At 37.8% G+C, this 18,572-nt stretch overlaps 1 protein-coding gene across 3 annotated transcripts in view; it reads right to left on the reverse strand.

Moving 5' to 3' along the window:
* LOC109847965 (transcription factor TGAL1-like) overlaps positions 254-18,572 on the reverse strand; it is a 19,606-nt gene continuing 1,287 nt past the window's right edge. Inside the window, exons 2-11 of one of the 3 annotated variants that reach the window (XR_002248664.1) lie at positions 16,672-16,745; positions 16,358-16,520; positions 15,162-15,233; positions 15,020-15,079; positions 10,657-10,734; positions 10,485-10,536; positions 9,298-9,569; positions 6,700-6,945; positions 6,483-6,594; positions 631-713 (exon numbers count right to left, since the gene is read on the reverse strand). Coding sequence is in view for 2 of the 3 variants with exons in the window: in XM_020417196.1 (XP_020272785.1) it covers positions 567-713; positions 6,700-6,945; positions 9,298-9,569; positions 10,485-10,536; positions 10,657-10,734; positions 15,020-15,079; positions 15,162-15,233; positions 16,358-16,423 (993 nt within the window). In the remaining variant the exon portion in view is untranslated. Of the gene's footprint in view, positions 714-6,482; positions 6,595-6,699; positions 6,946-9,297; positions 9,570-10,484; positions 10,537-10,656; positions 10,735-15,019; positions 15,080-15,161; positions 15,234-16,357; positions 16,521-16,671; positions 16,746-18,572 lie in introns of all 3 variants that reach the window. The other 2 variants (XM_020417196.1, XM_020417197.1) reach the window with 2 other exon arrangements.

The raw sequence follows: 18,572 nt of genomic DNA on the forward strand, positions 1-18,572 counted from the left end.
AATAAGACCCAAAGGCCCCAAGCCCTACCTCGAGCCCACTTGCGAGGAATTATCATGTTACCTTTTTGCAGGGTAGACAAACAACAAGCGCACTTACTCATGTCAGATTCCAATTTGCATCCAGATAAAAGAGCCCACGCTAAAACTTTACTGAAATAAAGACCAGTAGTCCATTAGTACTGAAGTTGAATTTAGCTGCGCTTTTTTTCCTTTGGAATCACAATTGGAAGTGCTGAACGGATAACATAACATGTAAACAAGCAATTCCGATATGTTTTCCAATCATGTGGTTCAATGGCTAAAATTAAATAAAAAATTACATCATCTAACTAATTTACCAACTTACAACAACATTTTTCACTTACACGAGTGGATTTTTACACACATATAGTTGAAGACAACCCATACGACACATAGTTACATGGAGATACACTGTAGGTCTCGATGTTGAGATAAACAATTCCATTTCTCAGACATAATACTAAGCAAGTCCAGGAGATCAAGTGGATGCTTAGAAACCTTTCGTGTGATCAAAGTTACATGGTAGAGTTGAATCAATTGATTCATCATTCTCGTGGCCGAGCCAACCATAAAGAACTCAAGGCCCGAAGCCTCGAGAAGTAATCATGTATGGCTAATAGTGCTCGTGCAGATTGTCGAGTGGTCAATGTTCGATGCATTTGTTGCAGAGTTTGTTGCCTTAAGTTATCAGCCTGAAGAGTTGGAAAAATAGCAATTAACATTCTTTCAAGGGAGGGGGAAAATCATATATAGAGGGTATCTGTAGAATATCACAAATGGTTATATACAGAAAATCATATATGGATATAGGGGATGCAGAAACATGGACTCACACGAATCTACGTGCATGAGTTCCCTATCAGCTATCAGCCAAGGGCAGATCAATATATGGGCTAAGTGGTGTAACATTAATGGCAAAGTGGTGTCACGTGACACCACTTTGCCATAGGATCCATCCCATCATATGTGTTCTCCAGTCCCATTCTAAAACTCAACCCCCTATAAGAAATTAAACACTGTCACGGCCTACAATGATCAAAACACATGAACTTAAAAGTCGCTTAATGCTAGGGCCTCTGAGAAATGAGTGGAAATGAGAGGAAACGTGATGAGAACAATAAAGACAATTCTCATATTTGTTATTTGAATTTAAATTATGTCATTTTTTAGTAGTCAATTTCGAATTTTAGTTTAGATTTGAATTTCAAATTAGATTTAGATTTTGTAGTTATTTATTGGGTGGGATTTGATTGCGTGAGATTTTATTTTGTAAGATTTTATTCTCTTCTATTTAAACCCTATTGTAATTCAGAATGGAATGGATGAAATGAATTATTGTGTTAGCTTAATCAATTGGTGTGAAACCATGAAGGGTGTGAATCCCTAGGCTTTCTCCAGCCAGCATTCTCTCTTCCCTCTCGACTCACAACGATCTCCTCCCTCCAACTCCTCTCTTTGCAGTCGCGCCCCAACCCACCGCTCACCCCTCCTCTGCCACAACAGCCATCAACGCCCTATCCTCCTCTCCCTCTAGATCCGAACAAACCCATACCCTGCTTTTCTCCGTCCCATCTCCTAACCCAAGTCTAACCCCCGCCCTCCTCTTCCTCCACCTAAGAAACTCTAATCGTCCCTGGTTGTCTTCCTCTCCACCGACCGCTCCTCCCCCTCCTTGCATCCATCAGCCCCAACGCCCTCTCCCTCCTACTCTCCTCCCATGCTGAACAGCCCCACAAAAAAACCACAAACAAATCTTGTGAACGTGTCATCTAGCGGCAGGAAGTGTAGTACACTGGTATCTCTCAATGACCATTTGTTTGATCAGCCTTTAATTAACGAACGAAGCTTTAAATATTATTGAAGAAGCTGGTGGATCTTTCACTTGGTTAAATGTGAAGTGGGTCAAAGTGCAGATGTCATGTCCTATTCTGAACTCAAAGTTGGTGCAGATGATGCGAACACTCTCAATCAAGTAATTGATTCTTTAATTTGTCTTGCAAATCCAAGTTACAGAGTTTCGTGGGTTCACTTGAAGAGGGTTGGAATCCTCAACTTCATAACCGTCAAACTTCTTCCAACCCACGATCATTCGTCGCCGATTTGAATCGTGTTCTGTAGCCGCTCAGTCCACACGCCCTCGTCATCCAGTTCGTCATCGAACCACCTCCGGAGGTTCCTCACGTCGAGTCTGTTCAGACCGACGAAGGTTTCGCTATCTTATTATTTTTCTGTCGAACTCATTTTTATTAGTTAATTGCATGGGTATATCATCTCTAAGCTCTTATCATATATTCACTACTTGATTAAATTTGTGAGTTGAGAGTAACTGAATTTGTGACTGTTGAACAATTAATATTGATTGTAGAACTTACGCAATGATAATGAATATAGCGGTTATATTGCTTGAGATTGGAATTGTTCATGATTATTGATGTAAATCTTATTAAAATCCATCGGTCACATTAGTTGTTTTAAATTTAATTTCCTGCCGAAGATCATGAATTTTGGTGAGATGGTGCGTTATTCGATTAAAATTACTGATTCTAATAGACCCTTCCCCCGTTTCGCATCATTTTTTGTATCAAAGCATGGTTCTAGGTTAGGAAAAATTTTTTATTTTATTTTTATTTTAGTTGAGTCTTTTATTTGATATTAAAAAAAATCTCATTCATTTCATTTAGTTGTCAATGCATCCCACTCATCCCAGTTAATTGTTAGTGCATGCCTAATCGCACAGGTCTATCATAGGAGAGTCAAGTGAATCGACTAGTGAATCTAGTCTGTCTCCCGAACTCCTTAAGAAATTCGATGAACTAAAAATACAACTAGGTGTCGTAGCCCAGGCCTTCCAAGATGCAACCAACGAGATGCGCATTAGTCTAGGAAAAGCGCATGTTACAACTCTGTATCCGCAAGATCAAGGTCAGCCCTCCCGTGCCACTACCTCTAGTCAACCTCCAAGTTGGCCTAACATTAGTTCTTCCCAGCCAAGAGTCGACCCTAAGGGAAAGGAGTCAGTGAGAGATTTTTCCAAACTTCGCCCAATAATTCAGTGTTACAATTGTCAAGGATATGGGTACGTCGCTAGCATTTATACAGCCCCGTTCAGAGTTAGAATTAATAAACCGTCTATAACGGAATCAAAACCTCTTACTAAGGAAACTGTTAATCATGCCGCAGATTTGATAGAATCTAACTCTGGTAAGAAATTTCGGGATAGTAAAATGGAAAAACCATACACTTCCATTTCTTCTGAAACTACCCCTGCAATTGTGGAATTAACAGAAGTTTCATGCAATGACAACACTCTGATTATTCCCCAAGCTACCCTTTTGATCACGGAGTTCATTGATGTTGTCCCTGAAGCTGTTCCTGAAATTGAAACTCCAACTCCTCCTGAATTCACTTCAGTGACTGAAAACGTTATTGATATTCCCCACGAAGTCCTCCCGGACCAACATGACACCTAACATGTTCTTGATTCGGTTCCTAAAGTAAGTCACTCAGATATTTGTATGGAAGTTGAATCACAAATGGAGCATAGTAAAATAGCTACCATATCAAATGTCAAACCCTTATGCATTGTCCCGATAATCACTCACACATACACTGATCCATTTTGAAAATATATAGTGATTAGGGACACAAGTTTAAGCACAAGTATTTTCATTTCTTTTTTCTCCTATATTAAGCACACAAAAACACTCATTCATACATTTGTTTGCATGTTCCTTCCTATCACTGCTAAAAGAGGAAATTTGTTATTCATATTAACGAAGGAACGCCTAATTATTCTATTTGATAGAAGACGTCATACATGTTAAACACTTTGTTGAGTTACATCTGTCATTGATCACATTGTTCGAGTCTACATTTCATACATAGTCATTTGAGTTGATTTGCATCATTTTGTTTTGATTTGCATTAATCATATATTGGGGAATTAGTAATCTAATTTGAATAAATACATTGTTAACTGAAATGTATAATACGAAGTCAGGACATAATTTAAAACTGTTAATGATGATATTTGAGATGGTTTGGACTTGTCCAAAACAGTTTCTTTTATAGTTGTTTAAGATTTGACATGGTATTTATAAGCTTTTCCAACTCTTGAACTAATTAATAGCAACATTTATATTATTAGTTTAGTCATAGTTCTATTTTCAATATTGATTGATTACGCAGTTCACAATATTTATTGGCAGTCCACTGAAATAAGTCTGACCCTAGCCTATTGCTTCTGAGAGTTCTTTCACCTTACCACCCAAGCTGCAATGAATTTTGATAATATTTTAGATGGTGAATTTATAATGCAACTTAGCTAATGATTTGAGATGCAGGAAAATAACTGATGACAGATTAAAATGCATGCAGACTATATTGAATATTGCAAGCTTCTGCAGCTAACTCGACGGAGTCGAGTTTTCTCCCATCCGGGGAGAATGATGAGAACAACAAAGACAATCCCATATTTGTTATTTGAATTTTAATTATGTCAGTTTTTAGTAGTCAATTTCGAATTTCGAATTTTGAATTTTTGTTTAGATTTGAATTTCAAATTAGGTTTAGATTTGGTAGTTATTTATTGTAAGGGATTTGAACGTGTGAGATTTTATTCTCTTCTATTTAAACCCTATTGTAATTCAGAATGGAATGGATGAAATGAATTATTGTGTTAGCTTAATCAATTGGTGTGAAACCATGAAGGGTGTGCAACCCTAGACTACCACTTTGGTTCCATGTTTCGTCGCCTTACTTTCTGCACAGCCACTCACTCTCTCTTCCCTTTAAAGGAGGCTCCAAGCGCAAACGACAAACATGCCTTCTCCTACTCCATCAACGGGGTGGATCGCGCTAATCGGCTATTTCATCTTCCTCCAGCCTTCAAGCTCAGAGCGTCTGCCAAGCAGCTTCCACCTCCACAAATGCAGCCGGAACCGCATACCATCAAACCTACCGCTGACCGCTTCCTCTTCATCAGCCCCTAAACCCTACCGCCAGATTCCTCCCTCCAACTCCTCTCTTTGCAGTCGCGCCCTAACCCACCGCTCACCCCTACGGAGCCATAACAGCCATCAGCGCCTTGTCCTCCTCTCCCTCCAGATCCGAACAAACCCATACCCTGCCCTTCTCCGTCCCATCTCCTAACCCAAGTCTAACGCCTTCCCTCCTCTTCCTCCACCTAAGAAACCCTAATCGTCACTGGTTGTCTTCCTCTCCACCGACCGCTCCTCCCCCTCCTTGCATCCATCAGCCCCAACGCCCTCTCCCTCCTACTCTCCTCCCATGCTGAACAGCCCCACAAAAAAACCACAAACAAATCTTGTGAATGTGTCATCTAGCAGCAGGAAGTGTAGTACACTGGTATCTCTCAATGGCCATTTGTTTGATCAGCCTTTAATTAATGAAGCTTTAAATATTATTGAAGAAGCTGGTGGATCTTTCACTTGGTTAAATGTGAAGTGGGTCAAAGTGCGAAGCTTTAAATATTATTGAAGAAGCTGGTGGATCTTTCACTTGGTTAAATGTGAAGTGGGTCAAAGTGCAGATGTCATGTCCTATTCAAGAAGCTGGTGGATCTTTCACTTGGTTAAATGTGAAGTGGGTCAAAGTGCAGATGTCATGTCCTATTCTAAACTCAAAGTTGGTGCAGATGATGCGAACACTCTCAATCAAGTAATTGATTCTATAATTTGTCTAGCAAATCCAAGTTACAGAAGAGTTCGTGGGTTCACTTGAAGAGGGTTGGAATCCTCAACTTCATAACCGTCAAACTTCTTCCAACCCACGATCATTCGTCGCCGATTTGAATCGTGTTCCGCGGCCGCTCAGTCCACACGCCCTTGTCATCCAGTTCGTCATCGTACCACCTCCGGAGGTTCCTCATGTCGAGTCTGTTCAGACCGACGATGGTTTCGCTATCTTATTATTTTTCTGTGGAACTCATTTTTATTAGTTAATTGCATGGGTATATCATCTCTAAGCTCTTATCATATATTCACAGCTTGATTAAATTTGTGAGTTGAGAGTAACTGAATTTGTGACTGTTAAACAATTAATATTAATTGTAGAACTTGCGCAATGATAATGAATATAGCGGTTATATTGCTTGAGATTGAAATTGTTCATGATTATTGATGCAAATCTTATTAAAATCCATCAGTCACATTAGTTGTTTTAAATTTAATTTCCTACCGAAGATCATGAATTTTGGCGAGACGGTGCATTATTCGATTTAAATTGCTGATTCTAATAGACCCTCCCCCCGTTTCGCATCAAAATGTTTATGGTCCTTGTAAAGAAACATAATCTACTTTCTTAAAGACTTAAATAGAGAAACATAGTCCTTTTTCTCACATTACAAAATTATTTATGCAGAGATGAATCAAAATGTCCATGGGTCATGCAAAGGAACATGCAAATTTCATAACTAGTAATTTTATGGTGACACCACTTTCCAGAAATCATGGATCCGCCACTGCTGATCAGCACATTCTCTATCAGCTATCAGCACAGTCACTGTTGCTTATAGGTGGAGTTGCGTGTTAGTCCAAGGTCTTCATCACCTATCTACTTATATCAAACAACAGAGGGCCTCAATAGGATAGCATCCCCTACCTACTATATTTAATAGTAATGTCAAGAATTCCAAGTACGAAAGGATATTATATGTACCTGTCGAAGGAAATTTTCGAGGGTACCAAGCTTACCCATTGCCATTGCCATCTGCCCCATGTAATTTGCTACATTTCCTGAAGAACCCGAGGGCCCTAAAGAGCCCGCTAATGTTTCAGCCAAGGATTGCTGCAATTGCTCCATTCCTTGTGAAAGGGCATCCTCCGCTTGTAGGGAGGTTTGTTGGAGGTTGCATATTCCCGCTAACTGTTGCTCAGTTAGAGGCTCCAGTTGATTTGCAAGTAGCTGGCATCAGAAAAGTTGAACAAAATGAATCTGAGAAAATAAAGATGGAGAAAAAGTTTTTTATAGAATCCTAGAGAAAGTTCACAACATAAAAGCCATGGGTAAGGAAAGCTTTGAAAAGACCTACCTCCCATTAGGGTCAGATCATACTTCATGTAGCTAAGCTAGTCACTAATTGATGCAAAGGGACACATGCATATATGCAGACATGCATACACACACATAGATACATAAACAGTCAGTTGTTGGGGATGTTTTTAAGCATTAATGTGATATGAGCCAATGTCAGGCTGCACAGTTTTTCTACTTGCCTGTAATTCTAGGGAGCTTAAGTGAATATCCTGGGAACCCTTCACAGTGGCATTATAATGTGCTTCCACTAAAGAAGATCGATGAATCAATGCCTATAAGACTGTTCATTCGCAAAAACCTTAGGACAAATATCCTGATCATAACGCATGCGTGAATAACATGAGAGGTCACTCTATAAGATGAGAGGTCACTCTGTGGGCAGTCTGTTCATAATATTGACCTCGTACAGTGAACAAGAGCTCTATACCGGGACCATTATGAAATTTATCAAGTGTTTGTATTATAGGGTCACATATGCCAGTTTTTTGTACTGCATTTGCGGGTTCTCCATCCGCCATTACGCATCGTCCAACAAAAGCATTATGACCGACATCTTATGGTTAAATCAGACATTAACCCAACAAAATTCCCAACTATCCACATACTGCACAAATGGAGCAGGGCAATAAGGCAAAGTTCGTTAAATAAAAAATTTCCTTTTTCAGCACCTTATCAATTTGAGCCAAGACTCTTTTAACTTCGTCATCATGTTTGGCACGCCATGGTTATTTATCAAATCTGCCACGTTTTAAACATCTAAAATGTTGTAAGAAGTGTGTGCATCAAAATTCGACATATTGGTGCATACCAAATATGCAGCATATGAGCCTGAACATATGCTGGAGCCATTGTATAAATGTATAGGGAATACTTTTGTCATAAAAATAAAAATTGGAAAACACAAAAGATAATAGAAAATATAAAGCCTTAATATGTCGTATTTGATAACGACAATTTTTATCAGTTCCATGAATTCCTTCACTTTATTAATATTTAAAGTTATGCAAGACTAAAGAGGACACGAGAAAATGATCACGGTGGGTTATGGGAAGTCCTAATCTTGCTTTGATTGGTGGTTGTGACAGTGTCTTTCATTTTAGTTTGGTTTTTTCTTTTTCTTTTTTTACTTTTTTGTTGTTTTTTGGCTTTTTTTTTGGGTGGGGGGGTATGGGATGTCGGAGGTGGGGGGTTCACAAGACCAAAGAGGACACATACGCTATGTTTCCACAAGGAAATGACTAAGAGGGCAAACCTGAGGGTGTCAATCCAAACCCGAAAAGATAACCTGACTTCAGGTCACTGCATATAAATCAGGTGACTTAGGTCGGACAGAGGTCATAAAGGGGCTAATCCAAATGACATGTTTAATAAACAAGACCGGTCAAGGCTTTGGCCCTTGGTCCAGTAACTTAAATACTTAATTATAATAAAAAATAGTAAATAAATAAATATGTGGTATAGTTTCTATAGAAAGGAGATAAAATAGCTATAGTGGTTAGAGGCCATAATTAATTGTATGTTCATAGCTGCATAAATACTGCTATAAGTATACTTATTATTTGGAATTAAATCCTTCATTTGATTCCCTTTACAGGATCAACCCGATCCAATGTATTATCTGCTTTGACCTTTTGTTACATGGGTTACCAGGGTTGGTTCCAGTAGCTCGTATAAATAAGGGTTGGCTCTGGCTTGAAGTTTCTGAACTGTAAATCAGGTGGGTTTGGCGTTACCCCAAGACCAATCCTCCAGCCCTAGGCAAGTGCTCCTAAAGTTTCAAACTAATCCAAATTCCAAGATGGTATTTCGTGGGGTTTGTATTGTAAATTGCAAACTCATACAGACCCCGAATCTGCTAACAGGAGAATTTCAAGGATACAATCTTAGTTGACATGCGGTTTGATGCCCTTCATGCTCATTTAATAAACAGCCACTCTGACATGAACCCTAGTTAAATTTGTTTCAGCTAATGAACCTTGATTATGCTTCGGTGTATGGGCAGAAAATTCGTTGGGAGCACAAACACCAACGTTGCAGAATCATTGCACCTCTTCGGGCATTGGATAGGCAATCTAAGCAGCTACAGCAATACCCGAGGCCTTTATTTCTTAACTATAACAGCCTCATCATGAAACTGTGCCAGATAGGTACTAGCTTTTTAAGATAACCAAATGATTCAATGTCCAAAATCAGTGAATGGATGAATGTAAATGTGCGCACCTTCAGAAGCTCAGAAGATCGGAAACCTCCAAGCCAAAGAAAGCATCTCTCAGCAGGTGTCTTCCACATGCCTGACAACATGTGAAACACATCAGCTTTAGCCGCAATACCCTTTAGCCTAAATATCTCATCGTAGTGTGCGATTATGCCATCAACAATAACTCGAAGGTCACTGTCACTTGCATGCGCATTTACTGCTGCTCTAAGCTCATTGATTTGCCGATTTTGATCCTCTTGCCACCGTGCATATTCTATGTCAAATGCCAGGGCTCCTGAAAAGATCACACAGTAACATTCATACCAGTTCAAATCAAGCATAGCCAATTGTATGTCCAAGTGCAGACGGAACTAATTAAAATTTAAAAACACATCAATCAAGTCAAACTTTAAAGAAGCAAAAAAGAAAAGAAAAAAAGTTAAAATCCCATAATGGTACAATCTGCACATGCTTGCAAGTTGCAACACTACCGGCATGTGCCAAGCTGTCTGCCTGCTTAGTTCTTGTGGTTCAGCCGAAAGCAGCCAATAATGTGCTAGAGTTTCTTGGGAATGAAACAATATAAAACCAAGTGAAGTTTCTTCCAGTTTTTTCGGAACTAATCTTTCACATAGAATTGGAAAGAGAGGAGAAAAGAAGTAGACAAACCGCCAAATTTTCTTTGAAATCAACTTTGAAAGCTATATGAATCAATGACTCCATTTGAAATCTTTGAAGGAAACTATTGATATTTCAGTTTTTTCGTTGAAATCCAACATAATCCACACAGAGTACGCATATAAAATAACCCAAGCAGAAATTTCAAGATGTGAGAAAAATAATACTTTTGAGGTCTTTAATAAAAGATGTTGAGGCTAACTACCATGATCAGTAACTAGTTAGTATTACTATAAGCATAATATACTTCTCCTTTCCTGATTATTTTTGGAGCTTATATGCATCCTCAAGAAAAACTAAAGATCAACCAACCCACTTGACCAATTATGTAGAAACAGAACTTTACACAAATTATGTACAAACAATAGTCTAATTCTATCTTAATTCTAGATAAAAGTAATGATGATTAGGTTTAAGAGTGGTCTAAAAGTGATTAATTTTAAGAGTTGATAATGTTGAGGGTCAAATTTGGATTAGTCATGACCAACCAAATTATGAGAGGCAAAATACTGGTGTGAGGTTTAGGGATTACCATTCCCACTAGTTGAATGGGCCTGATCTCCTGAGCTTGAAATAAAAATGCCCTGCCCATGGAATTCACGATAAATAAATCCAACCATGTTATATACTCGAATATTGCTGAATCAAAATAAGCATAGTTATAAATTGAACTAGGTGATCGCTGATTATGATGTTTAAGAAACCTGCTGCCGAGCACGTTGGAGCTCCTGCTCAAGTTGAGTAAGCTTCAGTCTGCTGCTTTCTAGTTGTTGGACGTAGGCCTTTAAGCAAAAACAACTATTAACGCAGGTACTTTAGAACAAACAAAAATAGTCATGATAAAAACTGAAAAAATAACAATTACTGATAACAAAAAATAGAACTTCCGACATAAGTTCAAGGCTAAAAGAAAATTACACAGCAGATCAATTGAAACCAATGTTGCACGGGTACGGCTACGGGTGCAGACATGGACATAGGTACGGATATGTGATATGAAAAATTTTGTAAAAGGTAGGATACGTGGACACGATTATATATATATACACATTGAAATTAATAAATTATATGAGATCAATATTTTGTTACTATTCACATGTTATGAGAACTAAAATCCTTATAACATTTTATGTTTCTTTTTTTGAGTGGATTATAAATTGAAAAACCGCTTCTTTCTGAACAAGATATCCAAACGACCCTTGAAAATCATACTTATGAACTGGGTATCATTTGAAACGAACCCGACCCGAGCCCAACAAGTTGCAGAAATTTGAGGTTCAGTATAAGATATATGTCCAAGAAGTGTATCATGAGTGTTTTAAACTAAAACATGTATTATATAATTGGGTACAAGTCTAAATAAATATATGTATATACTCGAGAAGTGTCCAAGTTGTCGGATTCGGACACAGATACAGAAAGTGTTGGACACAGCTACAGGAGCACAAATGAAACATCCTGAAACTAATGAAAAGGAAATCCATGACACAATCAAAAGGAAAAACAAAGCAATTTGTGTAAAGTTGTAAACATATTGGATACCCTAGTTAGGCCCAAACATGTAGGAACTCAGGGAAAAGCGTGACTAATATTAGTGGAGATCTTAGAGTATGATCAAAAATACAATTAGGAGATAGAAGTGCTAAATATTCTTGTGCTATTCTTGTGGTAGTCATAATTATCATCTATGCAATACATAACATATATGGAGGGATGGGTATGAAGTGACAACTCATTTTGCTATACGAACTACCAATAGATAGAAATATGATTAGACTCACCCTCCTAGTCACATCGAAATGTTGGCTCTAACAACTTCTATATGATGATTAATCATTTTGCTAAATGAGATGGCAGCTCATATCTAGCATCTCCATGCATGCATGTGTGTACACACAAATTACGCAACGCATGCATGTTTGTGTACACACAAAACAAGCAATAACAGATCCTGTTCCTCTATGAAGCTCTAAAAAACTAAAGATAGAAGTGAGCTGTCTTCACTCTAAAGTCTAAACTGATGAAATGCATGATCATATGCTCCTGCAAATACAGGAAATCATCAAACAGAGCAGTTACACTATACAGCAATTCTAATCAGTCAAGACCTCATTCCTTCTAAATTTCCACTCGTCATGTTAGAGGACTGCCGACAGATTTGGGATCAACATGGTTCAAGCTGAAACACACTATAGTAGACATATATTCATAAAGCCCCCACTGATCAAACAGAGCAAGTCACAAACTAGAAAACAACCAGTACTCAATGCAACTTGGCAGTTGGATAGACAAGCGTAGGATTCAGAAGCAGACAAGCAAGCTGCTATCGTTATCTCCTTCTACTTGATGCCGTGATTTTATTCAGTGCATTGATATTCCTAGTTGATGTTTTTTAATACATAGAAAAACCCACCAGTGAATGACTATGACTCTCTTACCGACACTATTCTCTCTTCCAAGTATTAAATTCATATGCATAAAAGGCCTCTAATCTTCCTATGGGACGAAACCCCTCTTTCTTCCATGAATTCCTTACAGAAATTGGAAGAATGAACCGCACCAGCAACGAAGTGAACTTATAAGACCCCAATCCTATATCATAGCTTTTGGTAGAGATCAGTCAATCATTACCTATGATCTTAGCAAATCTGTGGAGTAGACCTTAGGTTAGCATCTAATTCGCCATCAAAAACACATCACAGAAGTGGGGGGGAAATGAACTCAACATTGATAGCTTGTGGTAAAGTGGTTCATGAGAAACAAACTTCTTCAGCTATAATGCTATTCAATCAAGAACACATCCACTTGCTAATAATTTCCACCAGTACAACTAAATAGTTCAGGGGCTATACTTATTTCAGAAAGCAAACAATAGTAATGCTAATGAAAATTCAACAATGTTAACTTACCAGTGAAACTCAAGCAAATAGACAATGTAATCTAATCAATCAAGCTGCGCATTCCCATTTACAAAACCTTTTATTGTAGGTAAGATAAGGTGGACTATCATTAAAGGAGGGGCATTACTACCATTCTGGTTTCACCTGTAAGATAGACATAAAAAAACTAGCCTATTAGGACAGAAATATCTTTGCTTTTAAAAAATTTTATATTACATGCCCACTATGTTAACAGGGTACTTTTAATACGGAGCCTGTTATACCCGTACCCGACACGCGTTGTACCCGTACCGCTACCCAACACTTATTGGAAACCCCTTGCATATATTTATTCAGACATGCACTCAATTATACGACGCATGTTTAATTTAAAACAATTGCCATACACATCTTGGATATTTCCTACACAAACATTTTTGTAACTTGTTGGATAAGGGTCGAGTTCGTTTCAGCCTTAAGAGTTATGATTTAAAAGAGTCGTTTACTTATACTGTTGAATATGGCTTGCGTTGAAACAATCCTAATTTGATTAGGATTTGACTAGAAAGAAAATTACAATTGGAATTAAATTCCAATTATAAGAGGACTACGATTGAGAAAGGAATCCGGTACGTCAAAGGATGGAATGTTACATGAACTCGTAATAGGAGGAAAGAAATTTATAACTACCCCTTGAGAGGTTTATTGTGATATGAGAAGAAAATGGTCAAAAAGAGGAAGAAGAAAGAAGATTACTCTAGTGAGGATTTACAAGAGGAAGGTTATTATTCTTGCGAGGATTGACAAGAAGCCGGAGTGATAACTTTTGTGAGATAATAATAAGAGGAAAGTGTTTATGTACCTTCTTCAAGTAATAAAGGAATCTCCCCCTTCTCCCATGGACGTAGCCATATTGCTGAACGATATAAAATCTTCTTTGATTGTCATTTGTTCTTGATTATTTTGCCATAAAGTTAAGGTTTTCGCAGAACCCTAAAAGTTAAGAGTCTTCAATCATGGTCTATAGTCCACTAGATTCCCAACATATATAGCTCAGAACTACGATTATATTCCATGAGTTTCAGCCATGTTCTCGTACCCCACCTTTTACAAACTTGTCGTGTCTCATACGTGTACCTATACCCCTACCCGTACCCTTGCACTTATGATGACCATAAATAAAGATCGTGCAATATCATCAACTATAATACTTTCTTTTTTTCACTGCTATCATTGATTTAGCTACATATGTAAATCAGCATCTGTAAGCATGTCCACTGACACGCATACAAACATAAACCTGCTCCACACCCGTACCCATACGAATACCCATGCAACTCATGATGGCCAATTAATAAAGATCATGTAATATCATCAACCATATATTACTTTTTCTTTTTGACTGCTATCATTGATTTAGCTACATCAAGGTTTTAAATATCGGTTATTGGAAATATATCATATGGCCAGAATTTATATCGGATCCCGGTTATCGGGGATATATCGGGGATAAGTAGTAAAAATCAGAGTGTCATATCAGATGGTGAACATATATAATATAATGTCCTAAATTGTAATCTAAGCACATTTAATGAAATATCGAGAGTATTTTCGAGAGAGGTCATCAATAGAGGTCTTTGAATGAGAAATATGCAAGCTATTTGGGAGAGAGAACATTGAAGGCGGAGAGAATTAGGACTACACAACGAGCTGATGTGAAATAGAATAGGATCGCATGGTTTTTGTTTGGTGCATATGAGTCGGATGTGGGGAAAAGAGTGTTTTTGCCTTCAAATCCAAACTGGTTCGCTTACAATGTAAATTGTGGAGAAAATCGGGTGATTTTTAGCCCACGAGAAATCAGCCGCTTTATGGGATTTACATCGATATATCGAGACAAATCGGCCAAAAACGATATGCGATGAATTTTTGAAAAAATCGTATCGGCCATGTCGCAAACCTTATATATTGGTGATAAATCGATAAAATCGGGCTACTTTTAAAACCCTGAGCTACATATGTGAATCTGCATTTGTAAGCATGTGGATTAACATGCATACAAACATAAAACTACTAGGTGGCTCAAGTTTGATAAAGCCCTATATCTGCCAATTTTTATCCACTCAACCAAGTGAGAGCTTACAATGGAAAATAAACTTACAAACAGAATTAATACAAGAAAATTTACCTTCTTTCTCAATCGACTTTTTCTTGCAGCTTCACGATTTTGAGCAAGCCGACGAAGTGTCTGAAAAACAGACGAATATTGGCATGATAAGAATGAATTAAGTTATATATAAATAATTATGCTTTAAAAATCAACCAATTACTTTCTGATCCGTCTTGTCCTTCGATCTGTCACTGGAATCAGAAGCTGCTATACCAAGTTGTCCTTGTTCAAACTGCACGGTGATAAAATTGCATGTAAGAAGTCAAACCCCATGGGAAAGTTGTCATTATCCTATAAAAATTAATGAAGGAACCCAAACATAGAAAGACTTTAGAAAATTGTATTAAATCAATTACCAATTCACACACATCAAGGCAAACCAAGAAAAATAAAGTCATAGCAAAAGGGTATCTGCTTAGGGCCAAAGTAGGAAAATCCATCATGATAAGAGATAACTAATAGCTGATGCTATTAAATGTCACCGGAAAAACAGCAGAAAGCTGAGTACTAGCAAATAGCAGACTAAATAGTAGTAAGGACTACGGTACGTAGATACATAAGTTAAGGAGCCACCAGAAGGATAAGACAAGGAAATAATTGTAGCAAAATTGATGTGATTAATCATGTGCAGCTCCATCTGGCTCTTTAGTATATGTTTTGCCCTCAAATATGAATACAGTTTCTCAGAATATCGATTTTCCATCACCCTCTATTGAAACCCTTCCCCAATCCACGGAAACTGGCAAAGGTGCCCTGGATGCATGAACTTCATGTAGATAATTATATCTTTCCTTATTTATCATGTCTTATTATCAAGAATAAATTCTTAGACTCATCAGATTTCAGCACCAACACACATTTTTGTCTTACTCTGTTATTCTGACATCCATCTACTTAGTCCCTTTTCCTTTGGGATGAAAGGAAGTAGAATTTAATTTTAATGCCTAAAACTGCACACACTATATGTTGATTGTCATACTTAATTATGAGGTCTGCAAATAGTGCAACAAGCCTCCTGTACAAAGAGCACAGTGATGTATTTGTGTTTATATGTCATTTCATCTTTAGTAGCGCTAAGTGTTAGAGTTTGTTCCAGGGGGACTATCCTGTGTTTCTAATGAGGATAACTATGTTGGGTGTGCCAAATAAAAGGAACTAATTTGCAATAATACATTGGGTGCACAGGGTCATGAAGTGGTGTACTTCTGAAATTTTCAACTCTACTAATAAAAGGTAAACAAATATCGTAATCAGATAACTGTTTTAAAAGGCATGAGGCCAAGTGACAAGCTTCATAGCATAAAAGAAAGGAGTGACAAGTTACATAATACAAAAGAACGGAGAATAAAATATCACCCTCAGATTCTTCTCGTCCGTGTCCCCATCCGTCGATGTATCTGTCCTTGGGCTGGCATCAGCCATTGCAGCCTCTGCCCAATTCTACAAGTGGTTGCTTGATAATGATTGAAGGTTAGGCTACCGTCCCTTTGATGAGGCAATATCAGAGACCCAAATTTAGCTGCAGAAGTAACATCAGTTGCGGTGAGAGGTCAGGCACATGATTAACAAATTTAATTAATTTCCAAACAACATTCTCCTCCCAAACTAAGAAACCCATGGAGAAACCTATATCAAAGGCACAAAGTACTGCAAGAAATGTCAATACTTACTTGAAAGAAAGCACCAAATTGAAGAGGATCAGAAGCAACAGCCTGGCCACTTGACGTTGGGATATATGCAGGATCTGCTCAAAGCTAAATTGATAAATAAAAGCTCCTTGACCACACAATACATTCACTCAGTTCTATATAAGGGGCTTTACATGGTGATTGGATGCGGAGACACATTTGGTTGTGAAATTCCAACATGGCGGATAAAATCATACATCGGTAGTTCAAATCACACACTCCCATAATCCATTCTCTCTTCAGAGAATCCACTTCAGTTAGAAATCGGACAGGTAAAGAAATTTCTCATTCAATTACATACCTACCTAAAAAAGAATAAACCTCAATTCCAAGAAATTATATCTTCTAGCAAGACATTCACCGAGCATGGATTTCCCGGGTTTCATTAATGGAAATTGTTTGATGTAGTGAGTAGTAGACTCTGGTTGTTCACCGTTCAATGCAATTACCTCTTCTTATTTACAAGTTGGACATATTAATGGCCATACAGAATATCACCTCATATTTTTTAATTGACTCTTAAAATTTCTTCCTGAACCAAACAGATGCCATGCAGTCATCTATATTGTTTGATTAACAGTACACAGGCTCTGAAACGCAAACAAGAATGTAATTTATAGGCCATAGTTTAGTAAAAGCAATCCTCACTGGTCAATTAAACCAGCAATTATCGTAAGTATGGCCCATATCCTGAAGGCCTGGCTGAAAATCTACAGGTCTGTGCTAGAACTTTTATGTTTCGGATCAGACACGGTTCACGTTTTGAAGCCTGTCAATGTTCTGGCCTGAACTCCGACTTAATAGATCTCCCCATGGTCTCGAATCAATTTAAAAGTGATTCAGTGCAGCTAATGGAGTCCTTATCAGGTTTATCAATTCATCTGCCACCATACACGATGAATGACTCTTTATATTTCCCAATAAGCCTGCTAATACATTCTCCTCTTACATCTAAAGGCTTGAGGCGATGCTGATTTCCTTCCAAGTTTTCCACAATTCCACTCTTCTTCTGATGTGACTCTCATTTTATTTTCAAGTAAGGTAATTACTCAACCACAATATGGAACTTAGTTGCAGGAATGAAGGTTGAGGGTGATCAGCTGATAGGCACAGCTGAAGTAATACTAAGCCTTTGCAAAAGTTATTGACTTATAATTCATATTCAATGATATTCTTACTGTATTATTGTGGGTATGTTTCTGGGTTTGACTATGTTAATTTCTTTTATGATAGCTAATGTCATGGAAATTGGACATAGGGTGATTTAGGGTCTGTGCTTTATGGTGAGAATGGCTCGAGCAATCACCAAGGGCTAGAAGCGAACAAAGTTCTCTTGTTAACAGGTAAGTCTAGAGATTAATGTAACAGAGCTAGTGTACATCCAATTATGCCAAAAGATAAATTCCTCTTAATAGGATATTTGTCAAGATAAATTCCTCTTCATAGAATATTTGTCATTACCTGGATATATTCCATGTGTAAAGATCCTGATTATTATATTCAAGGACCAGATTGTCCGTTGGAGAGGGTGTTTGAGACCCAAATCTTACAAGCTTTATGTAATGTTTGACATATTTAATGGTACATTTCCATGTACCAAAAACCACTTGCTTTTACAGAACAACAACTTTAAGGTATTTTACATGATCATAACATGTTACATCAGCAGTGCAATATAATTCAGCAACTTGATATGCATTTATGTCCCTTGCCACCTTCACTTTCTGTCCTAACTTTTTCCATCACATCGCTAGTAGTTTTGCTATATACTCTTCTCAACCTCTTTACTGCTTAATTTTAACTTCGGTTGTACAAAGTAATTGATCGAGATGGCACACAAATGGTATTTGTGGATGCAAACAAGGAACTCAACACAGCGCTTG

Source organism: Asparagus officinalis, chromosome 7, assembly GCF_001876935.1.
Source record: "Asparagus officinalis chromosome 7, Aspof.V1, whole genome shotgun sequence".
NCBI classification, from domain to species: Eukaryota; Viridiplantae; Streptophyta; class Magnoliopsida; order Asparagales; family Asparagaceae; genus Asparagus; species Asparagus officinalis.